Here is a 22675-nt window from a genome sequence, read left to right on the forward strand (position 1 = left end):
CCTTCCTTCCTTCCTTCCTTCCTTCCTTCCTTCCTTCCTTTCTTTCCTTTCCTTTCTTTCTTCCTTTCTCTCTCTCTGTCTGTCTGTCTCTCTCTCTCTTTCTTTTTGCCTCCAAGATTATTGCTGGGGCTCGGTGTCTGACTATGATCCACTCCTGCTGGAGGACATTTTTTCCATTTTTGTTGCCCTTGTTGTTGCCCTGGTTGTTATTTTTATTGTTGTTATTGCTGTTGTTGTTGCCACATAGGGCAGAGAGAAATGGAGAGAAGAGGGGAAGACAGAGAGGGGGAAAGAAAGACAGACACCTGAAAACCTGCTTCACCGCTTGTGAAGCGACCCCCTGCAGTTGGGGAGCCGGGGGCTTGAACCGGTATCCTTAAGCCAGTCCTGTGCCCCTCCATGTGCACTTAAACCACTGTGCTACCTCCCGGCCCCTCAATACCTTTTCTAAACAGAAACTTGATAAGTTCTTGTTAAATTAAAATTAACATTCTGTGTACAAAGAAATGAGTATAATATTCTCCACTGTGATGTTATTTGTTGTGTAAAGGGTCAGAACAACCTAACTATGTCTAGGCCCTTGCTAAACACATCTATACAGTAGAATTCTGTGAACCTATTGAAAGATTGAGGCAGGTCTGTATGAACTATGGGACAATCTTGAAGATGTATTACGCAAGATGCGCGGTGATATATGTGGCATGTTAATATTTATTATATAATAGGGGGCTGCATATTATGATATGTGCATAGAATATCTCTAATAGGGCACCACAGAAAAGAATCACAGTGGTTAATGACTAAACAGGGAACTGGGGATTTGGGATAAAGGAAGTAGTGCTTTGAAAAGCTACCTCTTTTGGGGGCAGGGGCAAAAGGCTCTATTTATAGATCAATCATGCTTGTGTTGTAAATACTCATCACTGCCAATTTCAAGGTAAAAGTGGCTTAACAGTGGGGTCAAAAAATTCACTCCAGTGAACGAATATGAGTAAATTTCATGTCATAGTACTAGATACATGAGTGGGAAGGTGCATTTATTTATTTATTTATTTATTGCATCCAGGGCTATTGTTGGGGCTCCGTGCCTGCACTGCGAATCCACTGCTCCTGGAGACCATTTTTTCCCCCTTTGTTGCCCTTGTTTTATCGTTGTTGTGGTTATGATTATTGTTGTCGTTGGTATCATTGTTGTTGGATAGGACAGAGAGAAATGGAGAGAGGAGGGGAAGACAGAGAGGGAGAGAGAAAGACAGATGCCTGTGAAGCAATCCTCCTGCAGGTAGGGAGCTGGGGACTCGAACCGGGATCCTTACACCGGTCCTTGCGCTTTGTGCCGTGTGCGCTTAACCCACTGCGCTACCGCCTGACCCCCTGGGTGCCCTTATTCTTAAGATCTGTTACTATGGTTTCAATTTCTGATGCACATTTTGGATTATCAGATTTATTCTTTATTGCCTCTGGAGTTATCACTGAGGCTCCACTCCTGCATAATTTCTCAGCTCCTGTTAGATTTTTCCCCCCAGAGAGGGAGAGAGATAGAAAGAGAAAGAGAGACACCAAAATACTACTTCATCACTTATGAAGCTTCCCCTTGCTTGTACTCCTTTGGGGTCATCAGGGATTTGAACCTAGTTCATGGTAAAATGTGCACTCTACCAGTTGAGTCATTCCCTGCCCCCAGATTGTCAAGTTTAAAATGGAATAATAAGCCTTTAAATTTGGAAAAATTATCATGCCTATGCTGTCATTTTTTATTTTATTTTATTTTTGCCTCCAGGGTTACTGCTGGGGCTTGGTGCCTACACTACAAATCTATTGCGCCTGGAGGGTTTTTTTTTTTTTTTTTTGCTTTTTTTGTTGCCCTTATTGTTTATCATTTTTGTTGTTATTATTGTAACTGTTGTTGGATAGGACAGAGAGAAATCAAGACAGGAAGACAGAGAAGGAGAGAGAAAGACATCTGCAGACCTGCTTCACCACTTGTGAAGCGACCCCCACCTGGGGAGTCAGAGGCCCAAACCGGGATCCTTGTGCCGGTCCTTGCACTTTGCGCTTACTATTTGTAGTCTCTTGACACATATGTAAGGCAGATATTTATTTTTTTTGGCTAGGACAGAGAATTTGAGAGGGAAAGGGAAGATAAAGGGACAGTGGTACACCCGGTTAAGCACACATAGTACTACTATGCATAAGGACCTGGGTTTGAGCCTCCACACTCCACCTGCAGCAGGGACATTTGATGAATGGTGAAGCAGGCCTGCAGGTGCCTTTCTCTCTCTCTTCTCCCCCCAACTCTCTTTTTACCAGAGCACTGTACAGCTCTGTGCAGTGCTTCACATATATTAAATTGGCTGAATGAATGAAATAATAAGGTATGGTTATATCTATCACTCTTAAAAGACCCTAAAAGGAAACATCCAGAGACAGCCAATGGTTGGAAAAATTATATTTGGAGAAATCTGGAGCATTATTTTAGCTTCATTTCCCATTAAGGCAGTAACATTCTTCCTGGAGGCAGATGGGGAGAATCATCTGAGATTACACTAAGCTCAGATGAAGACAAAACCAACCACCGTTCAATTCAGTTGCAGCAGAAATACAGCTTATGGCTCAGGAGAAGCAACATGCTGGCCTCCTGAACCCATTGCCAAGGAAGAGACAAATATTAGGCAATTTATTTCAACTGTTTTTGAAAAAATGGCTAAGTTCCATTACATGCCACCTGTAGGGGAGAAACCTCACAGACAAGCCCTTTCACCACAACAGAGGAAGTCTAGTGTTGGTTCATCAAACTGTGTTTTTGTTTGTTTGTTTTTTTAGTCTTTGGTAGGTTCTCACATAGGAAACTATAAGTATTAGGGCAACACAAAAATCTACACCGTAAGTTTTTTTTTTTTTTCCTTTCTTGGAATTCTTTAGCTGTCCGCTAACTTAGCTCTTTGTAAAGCAACTCAGCCAGTCCTTATTCAGCTTGAAACCTGGCTGAGTGCAGGTGTATGTGGTCTGTGAGGGTGGGAGAAGCTGCTGCTGACTGGCACATTTGCTCCCCTGGGAGTTGAGACATAACAAAGAGCTCCTCCAGTGCCAAAAAAAAAAAAAAAAGTAAACATGAACAATATGGCTGTAGGCAAACACATATACTGTCTAAGAGCAAATGAAAACAGACCTGCTGTCAGATATTTAGCTGTACCACAGTAACTAGGTCGAACACCAGGCACTAAATACAGGGAGCCAGCACCTCAAAAGTTGCTTCCTGATGTCTCCGTACTGCTCTCTAGTGGCTCATTGCTCAATTACATCCTCCTGGAATCTAAACTGACGAAGGTTAAGACTATCTGAAGGCACAATATTTCAAGATGTTAGATTTGATTTGAATTCACATCCAGGGGTTTAAAAAGAGAATCCTTGCTAATGTGGCTGAAAAAAAAAATCTGATGACTTCTGGTAGTCTAGTTCTGTGGAAAAACTCAGACAGTTACTTCTGTAGGTTACCAGAGACTCTTGGGCTCCCAATAATCTGACAGATTTTGTTAGTTAGCTCAGAGACAACAGACAACGATGGTCAGCAGAAGTGGGTAAGGCAGGGACAGTTCTGAGAAGGTAGATAGCAAAAGCACAAGGAGAGATTGCAGAAGAAAGGGATCAGAAAAACAGGCCTATAATCAATCAAAATTGGTCTCTGGAAACAGGCTTTAGGACTAGTGAAATGATTTCTCCCTGTTGGTCCTCACCTTGGACAAAAAGGCAGTCAAATTACACTGATTTTGGAGGGTATGTTTTTTTTTAAAAAAAACAAAAATGTAACACTGCAGCTTCTATTCTTGACTAATAGCCAAAAGCAGAAAAGATGCCTGGAAAATAAACTCCTTTTTTTTCCCCTCTAGTTTTTCAATGAAGTAATAAATTCAATGTTAAAAAATATTTGTAAGAGACTAGGTCTTTTGCAAAGGATGAAGCAATCTTTTTCCTTTTGTGTTAAATACAGGAGAGGCGACTTGGCTGAACAAATATATACTTTTGGGGATCTTATATAATGCCTCCAAGCTGAAAGCCTTGGGGTAGTTTGAATTGTCCCTGTGCTTCCTGTAGGCATTCGGTCATGAGCAGTGAGGAATGAGTGTGCCGCCTCTGCTTCCACCTCACTGCACCTTACACCCTCTTCATTCCTTTCCCCATGAGGCAGGCAAACACTGTCATGACCATTTTGGGGTTCACTTCAACCAGGTCTTCTGGAAGGGCATACACTCTTGCTCCAATTTTTCGGGCCATAGAAATGGCATATCTGCAAGGAGAAATGAAAAAAAAAATGAGGAGATCTTTAGCAACAGAGTGAAGGGGACCCCTCAGGATCACAGTCTATATACCTCAATATACAGCAATACAGGTACTGCATACTATATAATATATATCATGTACTACGTAATACATGCATATTATGTATTGTATAATATAGTACATACTATATAATGCATTCCACACACTATGGAATATACTACATACTATACATTATGTGGCAGTGCTATATAACATTTGTCACATATTAGATATTACATACAATCTATTACCAGAATCCATTCCATATAGTTGGAACCAGTCACTGGTATCCTCCCACTTTAGTGGGCGAATCAATGTATTTATGTCCCAGAGGACTAGAGATCAAACCACTTCCCCAGCTGCAGGAGTACAAACCTTGACTGGACAAAAATCCTACCTCTATCAGACTTGCCCACATCATGATCATCACCAATGTTTTTATTTACCCCTTGCAACTCTTCCTAGCTCCTGCCGCTTTTGACAGCTACATTGTATATTCTTGGGCTGTGTAGCAGCAGAAAAAGTAATAGAAATGAATAACAATTTGTTCCAGGAAAAGTCTGAAGGCTATATTTCCACTACAGAAACCTTTTTACAAGGGAGAGAAAAGAAATGCATCTAGGATAACTTAAGTTTACATGTCAGCTCTTTTATTCCTTGTTCCAGTCCAATGCTTGATCACATATGTTCATTTATATTATAGTATTAAAATAGCAAATGTTTTACATTATGCATATTTTTACATAAGATTACCATAGCTGCATCAGAACACCTTTGTTCTATTTATAGTGTCATAACTTTTATTATTCAATATTTATTTTCAACTAAGCTCACACTAGTACCTGGCAGTTCTTGTATCCACCTCATTTATTATCTAGTCACCTCTTACTGTGATTACAGTAGACTTTCTATTTCACTGAAGGTTCCATTTCTCTATTTTCCTAAAATAATTTTCCTTTTTTTAAAACAAACATTTAAAAGATATTTTATCTATTTATTCCTTTTGTTGCTCTTTATTTTTTACTGTTGTAGTTATTATTGATGTCATTGTTATTGGATAGGACAGAGAGAAATGGAGAGAGGAGGGGAAGACAGAGAGAGGGAGAGAAAGATAGACACCTGCAGACCTGCTTCACTGCTTGTGAAGCGACTCCCCTGCAGGTGGGGAGCCGGGGACTTGAACCAGGATCCTTAGGTTGGTCCTTGAGCTTTGTGCCACGTGCACTTAACCCACTGCTCTACCACCTGACTCCCAATAATTTTCCTTTTTATTGATCAAATTAAATCAAGAAAAAAATAAGGTCACACTATGAATAAAATAAAATTTATTTTTCCTTTGTAAAATACACAATAAGGAACTTCACAGAGCACACACATTCTTGCCACCATTAATGTTAGTTTTCAGTATTCAGTCTCTAAATTTCAGATGAACTCCTGAGTCTTTGTTAAGACCTTGGGGCAAGTTCCTTAAACCTAATCACATTTTTCTGAATGTTTAGGTTCAAGTTCTTTTGAAGGGCTTCGATCTTTTTTCTGGTCCTTCATTCATGTTCTTTTCACTACCTAGAAAGTTCTTCTTGTCTCCTCCCCCTGTCTGCTAGCTTATTACATGGTCCTTTGACCCATCACAGCTTAGGTATCATTTGTTCTGCAGTGCTTCATTCAGTTCCCTTACTGTCCTCTCCATGGCATCCAGTTTTTCCCCCCTCTGTGCCACCTCATCACATCCTGTTGAAGTCACCACTTAATTATTTACTTTCTAGCCACTGATAATGCTTAGCATCAGCCAGACTAGGAACACAGATTCCTCTTTTCCCAAAGTGGAAATGAAGAGAATGGCAGTGTTGAGGGGATGGGGACACACACACACACACACACACACACACAGCAACTCTAGAAAATGAATACCATCTGCTATGAGAGAAGTGCTTCTTTTCTGCACAAAACCACATAGTAATCTTTCAGATTTTATTAGTTTTGTCATAATTTCTTGCAGTTACTGTAGCAAGGAAGCATCTATAGGAAATATATAAATGGGGAGTCGGGCGGTAGCACAGCAGGTTAAGCACAAGTGGCGCAAAGAGCAAGGACCGGCAAAGGATCCCGGTTCGAGCCCCTAGCTCCCCACCTGCAGGGGAGTCGCTTCACAAGAGGTGAAAGCAGGTCTGCAGGTGTCTTTCTCTCCCCCTCTCTGTCTTCCCCTCCTGTCTACATTTCTCTCTGTCCTATCCAACAACGACGCCATCATCAACAACAACAATAATAATAACTACAACAATAAAACAACAAGGGCAACAAAAGGGAATAAATAAAATATAAAAGAAGAAAATATATAAATGAATAAATGCATGTGTTCTAATAAAAACACATTTATAAAAGCAGACATCAGGCCACTTTGGCTCACAGACTATAGTCTGAAGACCTTTGCTCTACATGACCAGCCAATGGCAACTGCTCTTAATTGGACAAAAATTCTCAAACCCCCCTTTGCCCATTAGTATTGACGAATATTCATAAAAGGTTCTGTTTGTATTTGGGCCTGCTATGTACAGACTTCAGTTAGGAGTCATCTAGACAGCAAAATTGGAAGTTGAGTGTCATGAAATAAATTGCAAATATATTCTTTGTTTCTGTCTTTCTCCTGTTCTAACACTAGAAGCCTTAAATTGCTAAGGCACAATATCTAAAATCATGATGATGAGACACAGGAAGCTATAATGACTGGAAGTATCAAAAGTGAAAATAAAATGTCCTTGCAAAGGTTTGAGCCATGCAGTATTGCCAGTTAGACTCCCTCCCTGACCTCATATTATTTACGTACTTTGCATTGTTGAGTTTCTCGTCATCATTCAGGCTTTCTGTCTTCAGAAGGTCATAGTTAATGGAACCTGGCTGAATGGCATCAATGAGATCCAGGACTGGCAAACTTGTACTAATCTTTGGGTCCTACACAGTGAGAAAGGGAGAGTTAGCAACAGGTCTCCAAGTTACTTCCACTCAGCTGAAGGGAGATGGGTAGTTTTTTCACTTCAGATATGAACCAGATATACACTGGTCTGGGAAATGCCATAGTATTCCACGTGGTGTTTCAAATCAACTGTGGTTTCTGACAGGCATCACTAACTTTCTGGTTTTTGTTCAGTAGAGGAAACCCATTATCTGCCAACAGGCCGAGAGTCATTCTTAAACAGAGAACACAATTTGAGAAAAGTAGAGTGGCTGAAACATAGTGTGTTTAATTTGATTATTTCTTTTTTTTCAGTCTTTATTTATTGGATTGAGACAGCCAGATATCAAGAGGGAAGGGGAAGATAGAAAGGGAGAGAGACACAGAGAGACCTGCAGCCCTGCTTCACCACTCACAAAGTTTTCCCTCTGCAGGTGGGGACCAGGGGCTCGAACCCTGGTCCTTGCACATTGTAACATGTGCACTCAACCAGATGAACCCATTACCCGGTCCCTTGACTATTTCTTATATAGTATAGAAGGGATGGCTTGAAAAAGAAACACTCAAAAGAAGAGAAACTAAAGATATATGGATAAGCCCTCCTTCATTTAGGTGTGTGTGTTGGGGGGGGAGCTCTCAGAGATGACAGGTAAGGATAGTGATGAGGGCTCCGTTGGGCAGAAGCTTTAGAAGATGTTTCCTTCTTGAAGACCTAGGGGTAAGAAAGAATATGTAGGCACACAAGGGCAGTGATGGCAGTTATGTGACTAAATACAATGGCAGTGACTAGTATTTATTGTGTCTCAGTATGTTCAACTCTTGATGGTCATCATAAGTCTCAGATATAGGCATGTGATCTTAATTTACATGGAGTGGAGGGAGTTACTGAGTGGGGTTAAGTGATTTGCTAGTGAGTGGTGGGGTTAGAATTTGAATCCACACTGCCTCCTACAAGGAGACAGTTCTCTGTCCTGTGATAGTGCACAGGACTCACATGCAAGAAAAACAGAATAGTTATTGGTTGGGGGAGAAATAGGCTTGATTGGGGCTGGGTGGTGGTGCACCTGTTTGAGTGCTTAAATTACAATGCTCAAGGACCCAGGTTTGAACCCCTGGTTCCCACCTGCAGAGGGGAAGGTTTGCAAGTTGGTAAAGCAGTCCTACAGTTGTCTGTCTCTCTCCCTCTCTGCCACCCCCTTTCTTTTTGATTTCTCTATCCAGTTGGCTGTCTCTATCCAATAAGTAAATAAAGATAAAAAAAAAAGAATTTAAATCCACATTTTCTGACTTAAGATTCTGGACTCTTTAATAGTTTTACAAATGATATTTGGAAAATATTTGGAGGTTCACATCAAGAGTTGCAAATACTGTTAGTGTATGAAGCACAGCTATTTTACAGAAAGACACAGTCCTCCTGAGCTACTTAACCTGCCACTTCAGGTGCAACCCCACCTCACACACAAGGATGGACCTTCCCCTGCTAATATCCCATTGTAACGTCAGGAATTAGCTAAGCTCCAGTTTCTTCTCCTATAAAAGGAGGAACACAGTAAAGTCTACTCCACAATGTCTGCAAAGAAGAAATGAGACATCACAAACAGTACATTTCAAATTGGGAGCACCTTTCTCCATTCTACAGTACTTTTCCAAATCTTTCTGGAAGCACTTGCTCATGTCTGTCATCAGCTTCAGCTTCTACCCATGTTTAGTTCTTCAGGCTGAATTGTGAGCTGGAGTGGGGGCAGAGGTGGCTGCTCTCTGTGACGGTATTAGTCTTGGTAGAGCTCAGCCAGAGAAATCTGCCTTTTCTGTTGGGGTGAGGGGAAAGAACGGTGTGTGTGCGCGTGTGCGTGTGCGCGTGCGTGCGTGTGTGTGTGTGTGTGTGTGTGTGTGTGTGGTTTTGAAGCAGAGGACTACTATCATGATGAACCGCTTCAATGACTATATTAATACAGCTCTGAAGGGGTCTCTCACTCCAATTTTGACTTTTAAATCAGAGAAATGTAGTGAAGATGAATCAAGTGCACAGATCTCTAGAGGAAAGATTCGGCTGATGTATGAAACATGAGTTAGGAAACTTAATAAAATATAATGCTGTTGCTAATAAAAGGGATTTGGGTACAAGTACACAATTGCTTTTTCTTAATGAAAAACACATAGAAAGTCTTTTAGAATTTTTTTATATCTCACCATCATTTTGTTAACAATCTGAATCATGATGCTCTGCACATTTAAAAATGTCATGTCATTGTGTTTCATGCTACTTTGAATGAAAAATGCCTAAAAATCACATGCAACAATAATGAGGTTTTTTTAAAAAAAATATTTATAGGGGACAGTAACAAATTCATCAGTGAAATGGCTTGTGAAATATCAAAACAAAATCAGTCATTCAATCAAAATTTTAAAAAAAGGATGGAGGGGAGGTAAAGCTTAACTACCTCACACTGAAGATCATTTTAAACTAGAGTGAAAAACGACAAAAATAAGCTTGGAGCTCAAGTGGCTGCAAGCAGATGCTAAGAAGTTTACCTTGAAACTGGAGATGGATGAACTTTTCCCTGCTTCCTTCAATGTTTCATTCACCCAATTGACAATTATGTCATCGTTGACCTTCTGCCCACCTCCAATGTCTTCAAGAATATTCAGTGTGTACCTGAACAAAATCAAGAACAATTGCTGAAAAAAAGTTGCCAAAGAATTCGAAACTACAGGGTAGACAAGTTCTTTCTCTGTGTCTCTCTCTCTAAGTATGGGACAGGAAATAGTCTGAACACCATTACCTTTGAGGAAAAAAGTATACATAATGTTAATAAGTAAATACAGTTTCTTTTAGAACAACTTAAAAACCTAAATGTATGATTGTTAGAGTAAAATGAAAACAAATACCTCCCACTGTCATTGCTCTGAGTAGGAAGAGGAAGCAGAAGGGAAGCAAAAGATTTGTATCAGTGACATGTTCCTTAATATGTGAACCATGAAAATCAAGGGACAATTCAAAATTAGAATAGCCCAAGCAGTCAAGGAAAAGTGCTTAAGAATCTCCTTCCTACATTAATCAAAGTTAATCTCTAGTCTGAAAATAAATTCATGCTAGTTACATACTCTTTTTATTTTATTATTATTTTATTCATTTATTATTTAATTTTTATATTTATTTATTTATTCCCTTTTGTTGTCCTTGTTGTTTTATTGTTGTAGTTATTATTGATGTTGTTGTTGATGGATAGGACAGAGAGAAATGGAGAGAGGAGGGGAAGACAGAGAGGGCGAGAGAAAGACACCTGCAGACCTGCTTCACCACCTTGTGAAGAGACTCCCCTGAAGGTGGAGAGCCGGGGGCTCGAACCGGGATCCTTATTGCCAGTCCTTGTGCTTGCACTACGTGTGCAATTTATTTATTTATTTTTATAATTTTCTTTTCTTTTTTGCCTTAAGGGTTATCTCTGGGGCTCAGTGCCTGCACTATGAATCCACTGCTTCTATGGTCTTATTTATTTATTCTTTTTGTTGCCCTTTTTTATTGTTGTAGTTATTATTGGTGTCATTGTTGTTGGATAGGACAGAGAGAAATGGAGAGAGGAGGGGAAGACAGAGAGGGGGAGAGAAAGACAGACACCTGCAGACCTGCTTCACCGCCTGTGAAGTGACTCCCCTGCAGGTGGGGATCCGGGAGCTCGAACCGGGATCCTTCCGCTGGTTCTTGTGCTTAGCGCCACCTGTGCTTAACCCGCTGCGCTACCGCCCAACTCCCTCTATGGTCTTTTTTTTTTGGGGGGGGGGTAGGACAGAGACAAATAGAGAAAGGGAAAACAGAGATGGAGAAAGATAGACACCTGCACACTTTCTTCACCGCTTGTGAAGCACTCCCCCCACCACCACCAGCAGGTGTGTGTCGGGGGCTAGAACGGGGATCATTGTGCAAGTCTTTGCAATTTGTACTATGTGTACTTAATCAGGTGCACCACTGCCCAGCCCCTATTCTTTATAATTTCATTGGGGGATTAACGGTTTACAATATCGTTGTTGGCATATGGATACAATTTCTCATCTCCCCTTAACAGATGCATACTCTTATGAATACGAGGTTTATTTGGGAGACATTTTATCAAGAGTAGGCTCAAAAGTCTTAGATGAGCAGAGGATACTCACCACTCTCTAAAACTATTCCTTTGAAAGGGGTGATACATCCAAGAAAGTGAAGCTGTAGGGCAGGTTTGTTGGCCTCAGGGTTGATTTTGCAGGATCAAGGATCAAATTACCCATCAGGGTTAGAGTTACAATGTGCAGCTCTCACACTGAAACCTGAGAGAATCTTGCCACGGAATCTTGTCTGAAGGGGTCTACCTAAATAAGTTTACTCTGAACTGTGATGCCCAGAACTTTACTTATATAAACCTTTGTATATTTTTCTCCAGTTACTCCGTCTCTGGGAAACACAACCATGGGTTTGCATTCTTAGACCCAACATGGGAGCACCTGCAAAGGGGAAGCTTTATGAGTAGTGGAAATGATGCTGTCAGTGTCTCTTTTTTCTCTGTCTCTCTTCCACTACCTCTCCTTTTCTGGATCTCACCCTCTATCTTAGAAAAGAAAATAGAAAATAGAGAGAGGTAGGGTGAGAGAGACCACCAGGAGTACTGGAATCACACAGGCATAGAACTTCAATGATAGCTCTGGTGGCAAGTAAGTAAATTAAAAGATTCGTCTTAAAATCATAACAATAACAAATTGAACCAGATACCTACCCCCTTATAACTACAACAGTTGTTTCACTTATTAAACTTTCAATTCTGTGGGACAAACCTCAGTGTTCTAATTTGCAAGGCCCTATCACAACTTCAGTGGTGCCCACAGCCTATTTGATTTGGGAAGAACTCCCTTCTTTGCCTGCCTCAGACTCTGTTCTTTTGTTGGACTCTAAATTCTAATTTCTGTCTGTTGGCAGTCTGCATGTTTCAGTCCTTTGTCTCCAGATGAATACACACACATGCTTTGCCAGCTTTCCAATCTGAGAAGGATTTCTAGGCTGCTCAAACAGAAAGGGAGGTTTGTGCACACATTTCTCATTTGTTCTGAGGGGGAAATGACATGCCGTTTATTGTCCAGACAAATGACCAAATTAGCACATCTGTGCAAGTCAGTGAAATAAATTCCAGCTAGAATCGGCTCTAAATTTAATAGATCTGTTAATGTACAACACAGAGTGGGAATAATCCCTTCTGGTAACATTTACATAATTATCTGTCATCTCCTCTCCTTCAAGAGGAATGTATTTCTCTGTCTACTTGTTTTTATACACCATTCTTGGATAGTAAACACTCATGAGAAGTCTGACTTATTAACAAGGTGGAGATGCCAGGAGCAGGTTAGACTTATCATAAATACCCCAGTCATTCCATGTAACTTAGGTCACCCTCTATAAAATTTCCTGAACCTAGAGCACCCTATATGGTGACTATCAGATTGTGTATGATTCAAAATACAATAGAGTTCACTTGAAGTTTCTTATCATTAAAGCAGGAAATACCAGATTATTTAGTATTCAGACCCATGAGTCAATTTAACTGTTGTAACTGAAAATTCACTTTGGTTTTAAAGTACAAAACCAATCTGTTAAAAATTAAAAACACAGGGCCGGTGGTGGCGCACCTGGTTGAGTGCACATATTACAGTGCACAAGGCCCCAGGTTCGAGTCCCCAGTCCCCACCTGCAGGGGGAAAGCTTTGCGAGTGGTGAAGCAGTGCTGCAGGTGTCTGTCTCTCTCTCTCTGTGTCTATCTCCCCTCCTCCTCTCAATTTCTGGCTGTCTCTATCCAATAAATAAATATAATAAAAAATTTTTTAATTAAAAAATTAAAAACACATATAAAAGACAAAAGAGGATAATTTGAAAATCGTTTCAGAAAACACACTGTTGAGAATGGCCTTTGGGAGCCTTCAGTGATGTTCTAGGTACATGCAGTAAAATAGAAAAAAGAGTTGAAGGATTGGCAGGAAGCTCACCTTGGGAAGTGCACAGGCCAAACAAGTCCCCCAACTCCATGGAAGTGGGGGAAACTTTGATCCTGTAGCCTCTTTCTGCCATCCCCTGCCTCCCACTTTCTATATGAAAATATCAGTGCAGAGCAGTGAAGTCCCAGTGACAATAATAACAACAACAAATTAGACTTGCAGATGCTTAAATCCAGAGTTTTCTGTGCCATTAGGACCTTATAACATTGGTGGATGGAATGGTAACTTAAACTTAACATGTATAATTTTGAAAAACTCTTAAGTCACTAAATAAGAAAAAGAGAAAGAAAAGATGAATGATACTGGAGCACTATGCTTGGTAGTGAGCCAGTGAAATCTACTATGATAACTTCTGATTATCCTACCTTACTGGAAGCATTGATAAGTACTTTGAGAACCATTATGAACATTAGAAACTGCAGGCAGAGGCTTGAGAATAAAGCTGAAGTATTCTGTATACTACAATCCTTGTTCTTCCCATGACCTTGTTAGACATAATATAATGTGACATATGGTTTCAAGAGCTACCTTCCAGGTAGAAAAACGAATCAGATCATGCAAATATAGATTTTAATTAAAGAATGCAAGATTTCTGCCTAGGAGAACAATCAATATAACAGGGAAGAGGGAAGTATATATAGTAAATTATGGTTACCTATTTGTTATCTAAAACTCTCCTAGATTCATACTTAGAGGCCAAAAACTGTTTACTTACAAAAGTACATTCTACTTTTATGTCTTATTATAGTTTATTATTGTTTAGTGAATATTATCACAGTTCGCATATAAATAAAATTTATATTTGACTCTAAAAGATATCTAAAGTTCTCTCTTTTTTTTTTTTTTGCCTCCAAGATTATTGCTGAGGCTTGGTGCCTGCACCATGAATCCACTGCTCCTGGAGGCTTCCCCCCCCCTTTTGTTGCCCTGTTTTTTTTTTTATCGTTGTGTTATTATTGTTGTTATTGATGTTGTTGGATAGGAAAGAGAGAAATGGAGAGAGGAGGGGAAGACAGAGAGGGGGGAGAGAAAGACACCTGCAGACCTGCTTCACCGCTTGTGAAGCGACCCCCCTCCCTGTAGGTGGGGAGCCAGGGGCTCGAACTGGGATCCTTACACCAGTCCTTACGTTCTGCACCATGTGTGCTTAACCCACTGCGCTACCACTCGACCCCCAAGTTCTCTCTTTAAGAAAAAACGTATTCATTTGCCAATATGAGATAGAGAACCAGAGTATAACTCTGGCAAACAAGACACTGGGGATGGAACTTGGGAGCTAATACTTTGAAGGTCAAAATTCTAGCCACTTGTGTGACTGCCCAGGTCACTCTAAAATTCTCTCAAAGAGTTAGCAGAAAATTCTGCTTCTGGTCATGATAGAGTCAGAGGAGAAATACTTATTTCTCTGCCTTAAATATCCAAACACATGAAATAATTTTGTTTAGAAATTGAGCAGTAGGAAGTGTAAAACGCTGGGACCTGGAAGAAGGGAAATAGTGTGGCTAGTCCTTAAGGTCCCAGCTCATGGCATGGTGAGATTCCAGGCTGCAGTTCAGGAAGGGGAGTGACAGGCCAGAGCAATCATGGCAGTCCTCTGGAGTGAGGACACAGGGAAGAGAACTCAGGCATGTCACAGTGCCTAGAACTTGTAGGGCAGAAAACTGGGAAAGTATTGGAGAGGTCAGAGTGTCAACTACAGAGAAAGTTCTAGGGATATTCAGAGGGCTTATTTCAGGTCTTTGAATTCTCTTCATACATCTGAGGAAGCTACCAGGGACAAGCAAAAGAGAGTATCATGGGTGAACCAGCAGAACAATCCTAGCACACGATGGACTAGAGAGAACTGGGCTTTCAATAGTGGGAAAACCTAACAGTAGACAGAAAAGATGATTTTAGCACTGAGAGACAAAATTAACTCCAGACTAAATAAACCTTAAAAGGGTCAAACTGTGCTCAAGTAATTTAACTCCACTTCAGGGGAAAAAAAAAGAGAATATTTAAAGGAATGCAAAAATGCTAATCACACCATAAGATAATAATCACAATGCTTCACATTCAGTAAAGATAAGTAGGCACACAGAAAGTCATGACCCAGAATGAGGATAAAATCGATTAATGGAAACAAACCCAGAAATAACAATTATGTGATTATATTTTGAATGTAGAAGAGATTTCAGAAAAGACCCAAATTCATATATTTGAAAACTATAATGGCTAAGATAAATATACACACAGAAGCAGGATGGAATTGATGCAATATTAGGCATCACAGAGGTAGAGATTGTGAATTTGAAAATAAAGCAATAGATATTATTCAGTATTAAACTGAAGGAAAAAAATGAAATGGAGGAAAAAATGAGTTGCAGATTGATTAGGCGAATTTTAAATGACCAAATATATGTGTACCTGGAGTCCCCTCCCCCCGAGGAAAGAAAAAAAGAAAAAAGAAAAACGTCACTGGGTTGAGTGGATAAGTGGTTGGGTATAGGAGATGTATTTGAAGAAATGAAGGGGGAAAAAAAAGCCTGTTCAAATTTGATGAAATCTATCAACCCAGTGATTCAAGAAGCTTGAGAAAAGTCAGGCAGGAGAAAGCAATAGTGCATCATAATCAAATTGCTTGAAACAAGTAACAAAAAGAATGGGAGAAGACCTTTACACACCATATATTAGACTGGGGAAGAGGAAAGACAGGCCTGTGGGCCATAAATGACCTGTGAAAACATTTGGTCTGGAGCTGTCAAGACAAATAAAGCTTTTTTCATAGCAACATAGTGTTCATTTTTAAGTTGATAATTTTGTATGGCCTGAAAATGATGTTCTAAATATCCAAATGGCCCTTGGCAGAAAAAAAAATTCTTTACCCCTGTGATTAAAGGGATAAAAATCAGAAAAGAGTCTTGGGAGACTGATATGCCCATATGCCAATAATCATACTATAAACTACTAATCTCCCAATAAAAATGTATATAATTAATATGTCTGCCTAAGATAAATAATTATCAGATATCAAGCAAGAGTCAACCACTCGTCTATGTGATGAGACACATTGGTGAATAAACTAGAATCTCTGCTTTCATAGCATAGAAGAAGTCAGAATATATAAAAAGTTCACAAGACTTTACCAAAAATAAAATAAACTCCATTAAAAGGGGTCAGGTGCAGCGGGTTAAGCACAAGGACCAGCGTAGGGATCCTGGTTCTACAAAATGGAGGACTCCTCAGCTCTTCATCTGCACTATTCCAGCTTTTAGGTCCATGATTCTTCAACAATTTGTTTGGCTTTGTATGTTAACTCTCTTTTCAGCCACTAGGTTCCAGATACTAGCATTATGCTGACCAGACTTCCCTGGACAGATGATCCCACCAATGTGTCCTGGAGCTCTGATTCCCCAGAACCCCGCCCCACTAGGGAAAGAGAAAGGCAGACTGGGAGTATGCATCAATCTGTCAACACCCATGTTCAGCGGGGAAGCAATTACAGAAGTCAGACCTTCCACCTTCTGAATCCCACAATGACCTTGGGTCCATACTCTCAGAGGGTTAAAGAATAGGAAAGCTATCAGGGGAGGGGATGGGATATGGAGTTCTGGTGGTGGGAATTGTGTGGAGTTGTACCCCTCTTATCCTATGGTTTTGTCAATGTTTCCTTTTTATAAATAGTATATATATATATATATGAAATTCTGTTGATTTTACCTAAAGCCTTCATGTTAACAAAATAAGTCTGGTTGATTGTTAACAGGTGCTTGGTACATAAGGTTTCAGATGCTCCTTTTTTGTCATAACTCCCTTCCCCTTAAGGCAGAAGTATGGAAGATTGTCAGAAAGTTATTATGGTTGCCCATAGGCCTTGAGATCATGCAAAATATATATCTTTAACTCCAACATCTGTCCCTGAAGGGTTTGGAGTTTATGCATAATAGAGTTCTGTGAATATTTCTTAAGGCATCAGAGAAATGTACCTAATGACATTCAGACAAAAACTATAGTAAACAATGTTTAACTTATTTTTGATGTCTCCCATACCTTACAGAAATTTGTGCTCTGACAATTGTTCCTGTTGTGTTACCTAAAAGGATCTGTGATCTTCCTGTTCCTTTTGATGTGCTTATAAATAAATACTCTGCCTTGAGTTCTGATCACCAGAACACCTGATATTCTCCTATTTCGAGGTGTCTAAGTGCTGTCCCTCCAGACTCATGAGATAAACTTATGAAGTGTCTGAAGTTGTTTTTTCTCAACTATGAGATGCTTTGGATCTCAGGGGCCTGTGATCTGGGTAAGGTTTTCCTACCTGTGTATAAGTGTTATCAGTTGGCGGTGGGTGTGGTATGTAGACACCTATCATGGGGAGATAGGAAACTGTGCACATGTGATAACTGTATTATAAACCACTAGTTCTCCTAATAAAGCAGTTACAAAGTTACACATACTCAATGTAGAACAATAGTAGGGACTGCCCCACTCTCCAAAGGGGGGGGGGGGGTCAACATACTCTGCCATTCAAGGAAGATTGGTCTTGAAATGAGTGTTGCCTATAATGTTCCTAGGTGTGACCATGGACTGAGAACTCAGTCTGACAAGGATGCAGAGGTTACACAGACTTCTGTGCTAAATATGAATAGATATGGGCCCTAGACCAGATCGATGGGGCTTACAGTTAATGGTATTTATACACTTGCCCCATGTTTAGGAGCTACTCTGTACCCTGGTCCAGCTTTCTAGTCCTATTCTCAATTCTGACGCCATCTTCCCAGACAATACTTTTAGCTTACTTGCATGTTATCTATCGGGCTCAGGTAAAAATTATTGAAGTCATGGGCCCCTTGGAATCCTAAAATAGTGGTCCAGGAGATGGTGCAGTGGATAAAGCATTGGACTCTCAAGCATGAGGTCCTGAGTTCAATCCCTGGCAGCACATGTACCACAGTGATGTCTGGTTCTTTCTCTCTCCTCCTATCTTTCTCATTAATAAATTAAAAAAAAAATTTTTTAAAGGAATGTACCTAAAATAGACTTCCTAGTTTCTTTCCACACAAAGACCCTTAGTTCCATCTGCTCTGTTCTTACCTTTAGGTTCCTGATTATTAAACATTTTTCCCTGCTTTATATCTTATTATTTTTCAGCGACCAAGTTGCAGATGGTACCATGATGCCATCCTGACTTCCCTGGGCAGACAACCTCACTAACGTGTCCTGAAACCTCACCTCTCCAGAGCACTATCCCATCAAGAAATGATAGAAACAGGATGGGGGTATGGATCGATCTGATAGTGCCCATGTTCAGCAGAGAAGCAATTACAGAAGCCAGACCTTCCATCTTCTGTACCCCATAAAGAATTTTGGTCTATACTCCCAGCAGGATAAAGAATAGGGAACTCTCTCAATGGAGGGATGGGATACAGAACTCTGATGGTGGGAATTGTATGGAATTGTACAACTATTATAATCTTGTCAATCATTATTAAGTTACTAATAATTTTTTAAAGTTACATATTATGTAAAATGCTAAACAAATAATAAAAAAGGAAAATTCACTTAAAGTATAATGACTGGGACTATGTGATGGCTCACCTAATTGAACACACACATTATGAAGTTCCAGGGCTCAGGTTCAAGCTCCAAATCCCCACCTACAGGGGGAAAGCTTCATGCTTGGTGAAGCAAAGATGCAGGTATCTCTCCCTTTCTTTGTCTCTATTTTTTTCTATCTCTTACCCTCTGTCATGCAAGCACTAAATATAGGAATAATAACACATGCACACGTCTTTGAAAAAAGATGGGGTCAGGTGGTAGCACAGTGGGTTAAGCGCACATGGCGCCAAGTGCAAGGACCAGTGTAAGGATCCTGGTTCAAGCCCCTGGCTCCCCACCTGCCGGAGAGTCACTTCACAAGTGGTGAAGCAGGTCTGCAGGTGTCTATCTTTCTCTCCCCCTCTCTGTCTTCCCCTCCTCTCTCCATTTCTCTTTCTCCTATCCAACAATGACGACATCAGTAACAACAACAATAACAACAACAACAATAAAAAAGGGGCAACAAAAGGGGGGAAAAAAAGAAAAGATAAAAGACCATAATCCTGGGTAACTGAATAAAGTATCATGTTAAAAATTTTCAAATAATATAAAACAAGTCAGAAAAAAAAGAGCTGGGGAGAGAGCTTGACCTGGGGAGATAGCATGCCTGAGACACCAGATGCCATAGGTTCAATCTGTAGAGCAACTAGATATTAGAATTGAGCAGTGCTTTAGTCGGTTTCTCTCTCATTATTTTTCATAATAAAGAAGTAAATAAATCTTTAATATTTTTTAAAAATAAAAAGACATACACAGGAAAGAAAAAAATATAAGAATAATAGTAGTTTCCCTTGGAAACAATGTAAGCCAGAGGGCAATGAGTATTGCATTTAAAGACAAAAAAATATTCACCCAAAATTTTGTATCCAGAGAAAATATTTAAAAAATGAAATAAAGTTTTTTTTCAGACATATAGAAGCTGAACTATTCCCTCACTACCAGGTTTGCATTATTAGAAGCAATTTGAGTGGGGGTACATAGCATAACGGTTAAGCAAAGAGACTCTCATGCCTGAGGCTCCAAAGTCCTAGGGTCAAATGCTGTATCCACTGCGCCACCTCCTGGACCATGCTCCAAAGTCCTAGGTTCAATCCCCCACACCACCGTAAGCCAGAGCTGAGCAATGCTCTAGTTTTAAAATGAATAGGAATTTGGGTCTACACCAGGGAAAGAAAAGCACTGAAAATGCAAATACATAGGTAATGAAAACACATTCCCTTCTTACTTTGAAGTTCCCTTTAAAAGACTATTAAATGACATTTACATAAACTAGTTAAAAATAACAGGAAGAAAAAGGTATGCCATGTTGACATTCATCAAGAAGGGCAAACTACTGAGTATCAATACAAGCATATCTCATAGAAAAGTATGTTATAAAGAGGGTCACTTCATAGTGAAAAAAAGATATAATTTATTATGAAGATATAGAAATGTTTATGAGCCTAGTAATGGTACTTCAACATACCTGAATTAAAATCTGAAATGAAAGAGGAAAAAAAAAACAGGAAAAAGATTTCTCAATTTTCAATTTAGTGTAAACTATAATTTCACTGAATTAAATGACATTTCTAAAAATTTCTACCTATTTTCTATTTTTAATTATCTTTATTTATTTATTGGATAGAGACACTCAGAAATTGAGAGGAAAAGGAGGCATAGAAAGTGTGAGAGACACCTTCAGCACTGCTTCACCATTTATGAAGCTTCCCCCCTGCAGGTGGGGACTGGAGGCTCGAACCTGGATCCTTGCGCATTATAACGTGTGCTCAAACAGGTATGCCATCACCCAGTCCCTCTAACTTTTTTTCTAGGTAAACAATACATTTAATAATAATCTCTTTTAAAATCCATTCATCTACACAAGCTTCTGCAATGAATATGGGCCCCATATATAACTGATGGGGTTTACAATGAACAATATTGATATACTTTTCCCATATTTGGGAGCTATTCTCTTCCCTGATCCAGCTTTATAGTCCTTTTTCCAACTATGACACCATCTCCCCAGACAATAACTTGGGTCCACCTGCATGTTAACTGTGAAGCTCAGGCACAAATTAGTTAAATCATGAGGCCCTTGGAATATATCTAAAATAGGCCTACTAGCTTTTTCCAAAATGGAGACCCAAAATCTCATCTGCTATATTCTTGCCTTTAGGTTCCTGATTCTTTAACAATTTGTGCTTCTTTATATCTTAATGCTTTTTCAGCTCCCAAATTCCAGATGCTACCATGATGCCAACCTGACTTCTCTGAGCAGATGACTTCACCAATGTGTCCTGGAATCCCACCTCTCTAGAGCCCTATCCCACTAGGGGAAGAGAGAGAGAGGCTGGGAGCATGGATTGATCTGCCAACACCTATGTTCAGCAGAGAAGCAATTACAGAAGCCAGACCTCCACTTTCTGCACCCCATAATGATCCTGGGTCCATACTCCCAGAGGGATAAAGAAGAAGAAAGCTTTCAAGAGAGGGGATAGGATATGGAGTTCTGGTGGTAGGAATTGTGTGGAATTGAATTGTGCCCCTCTTATCCTATGGTCTTGTCAATATTTCCATTTTATAAATAAATTTAAAAAACATTTTTAATGTAAATATTTCCATTTTATAAATAAAGTAAAAAAAACAAAACATTTTTGGGGAAAAAAAGTCATTCATCTGAAATGTGTTACCTTCTCATCAGCTGCCAGACCAAGGCCAATGTGAGAGTTCTGTTTCCTTCATTGAGATCTTGTCCACCAATGCCAACCAGAGAAAACTTAGCTTGGTTCTTCCCCAGTTCCACTGCATAGTTACAGTTCTCAAGCTATTAATGAGTGAGAAGGAAAGCAATCTGATGTGATATGATAATAAGTACCAAATAACTTAAGATGATAAAAATGAAGGCACAGAACAAAGCTAATATGATCAGACTGAATGATCTCACAAGTTGCATTTGGTTTTGCAATCTCAAGATTCAAAATTAATCAAAGAACCTTTCTGTTCTTTCTCTTTCCCTCCCTCCCTCTCCTTTCTTTTTTTTTTCTTCCCTTCCCTTCCTCTCCCTCATCTCATTTCTTTATTGTCATCTCGAGGGTTTCACAGCTCCAGGCTGACTTTTTAGATAGAAACACAAAGAGAGGGTGACAGACATCATAGCAGTGAAGTTCCCCAGTGCCATATAGTACTTCCATGTGCTATACCAGGGGCTTGAATCCAGGGCGTGTGCATGGCAAAGCAAGCACCCTTCCAGGTGAGCTAGCTCACTGGCCCAGAGAATTTTGAATCTTTTTTTTTTTTTTTAATAAACTCTTTACTTTCATAAAATATATTCAAAAGACCAGATAAATAGCTCACTGGGCAGAGCTTGTGTCTTGCCATGAATGTGGCCCAGGTTTAGCACCAGCACCACATGAGAGTCCTGTGGTACTGGGGCTGGGGAGTTCTAGTACTGTGACATCTCTCTCTAGCTCCCAACCTCCATGAAGAAGTCAGCCTAGGAGTGGTGAGAGCCTTAGTTACACACACACACACACACACACACACACACACACACACACACACACACACACACACACACACCTAGTGTACTCTATGTTGCAATACCAAAATGAGGTCATTATTGTGAACGTTTTTGTGGTTGCTTCACTCAACATAAACAGAGAGCCATGCTCAATTTTCTGTACATAATGTTCTCCCAAATTCTGAATTTGTGAAGATAGACATGGAAAAATCTAGACTCTTCATCCTATCTGTGCATGGTGGACTGACATGTAGGACAACTAGGCCTGTGGCTACCCATGGATCATTAAGAGTTGCAGAAATATTTGTGCCAACCCT

The 22675-nt window shown here is 39.9% G+C and overlaps 1 protein-coding gene and 1 long non-coding RNA gene across 2 annotated transcripts in view; one reads left to right on the forward strand and one right to left on the reverse strand.

The window, feature by feature from the left end:
- Nucleotides 1-21439, forward strand: part of LOC132539457 (uncharacterized) — a 54891-nt gene extending 33452 nt beyond the window's left edge. Inside the window, exon 2 of the long non-coding RNA XR_009550753.1 lies at nucleotides 21067-21439. This is a non-coding gene — a long non-coding RNA (uncharacterized LOC132539457). The remainder of the gene's footprint in view (nucleotides 1-21066) is intronic.
- The window catches only part of LCP1 (lymphocyte cytosolic protein 1), a 117927-nt gene continuing 97685 nt past the window's right edge, over nucleotides 2434-22675 (reverse strand). The window contains exons 15-18 of the mRNA XM_007521209.3: nucleotides 21529-21662; nucleotides 9797-9920; nucleotides 7139-7263; nucleotides 2434-4285 (exon numbers count right to left, since the gene is read on the reverse strand). Of these exons, the coding sequence (XP_007521271.1) occupies nucleotides 4153-4285; nucleotides 7139-7263; nucleotides 9797-9920; nucleotides 21529-21662 (516 nt within the window). The 3' untranslated portion in view covers nucleotides 2434-4152. The remainder of the gene's footprint in view (nucleotides 4286-7138; nucleotides 7264-9796; nucleotides 9921-21528; nucleotides 21663-22675) is intronic.

Source organism: Erinaceus europaeus, chromosome 7 (genome assembly GCF_950295315.1).
Source record: "Erinaceus europaeus chromosome 7, mEriEur2.1, whole genome shotgun sequence".
NCBI lineage: Eukaryota > Metazoa > Chordata > Mammalia > Eulipotyphla > Erinaceidae > Erinaceus > Erinaceus europaeus.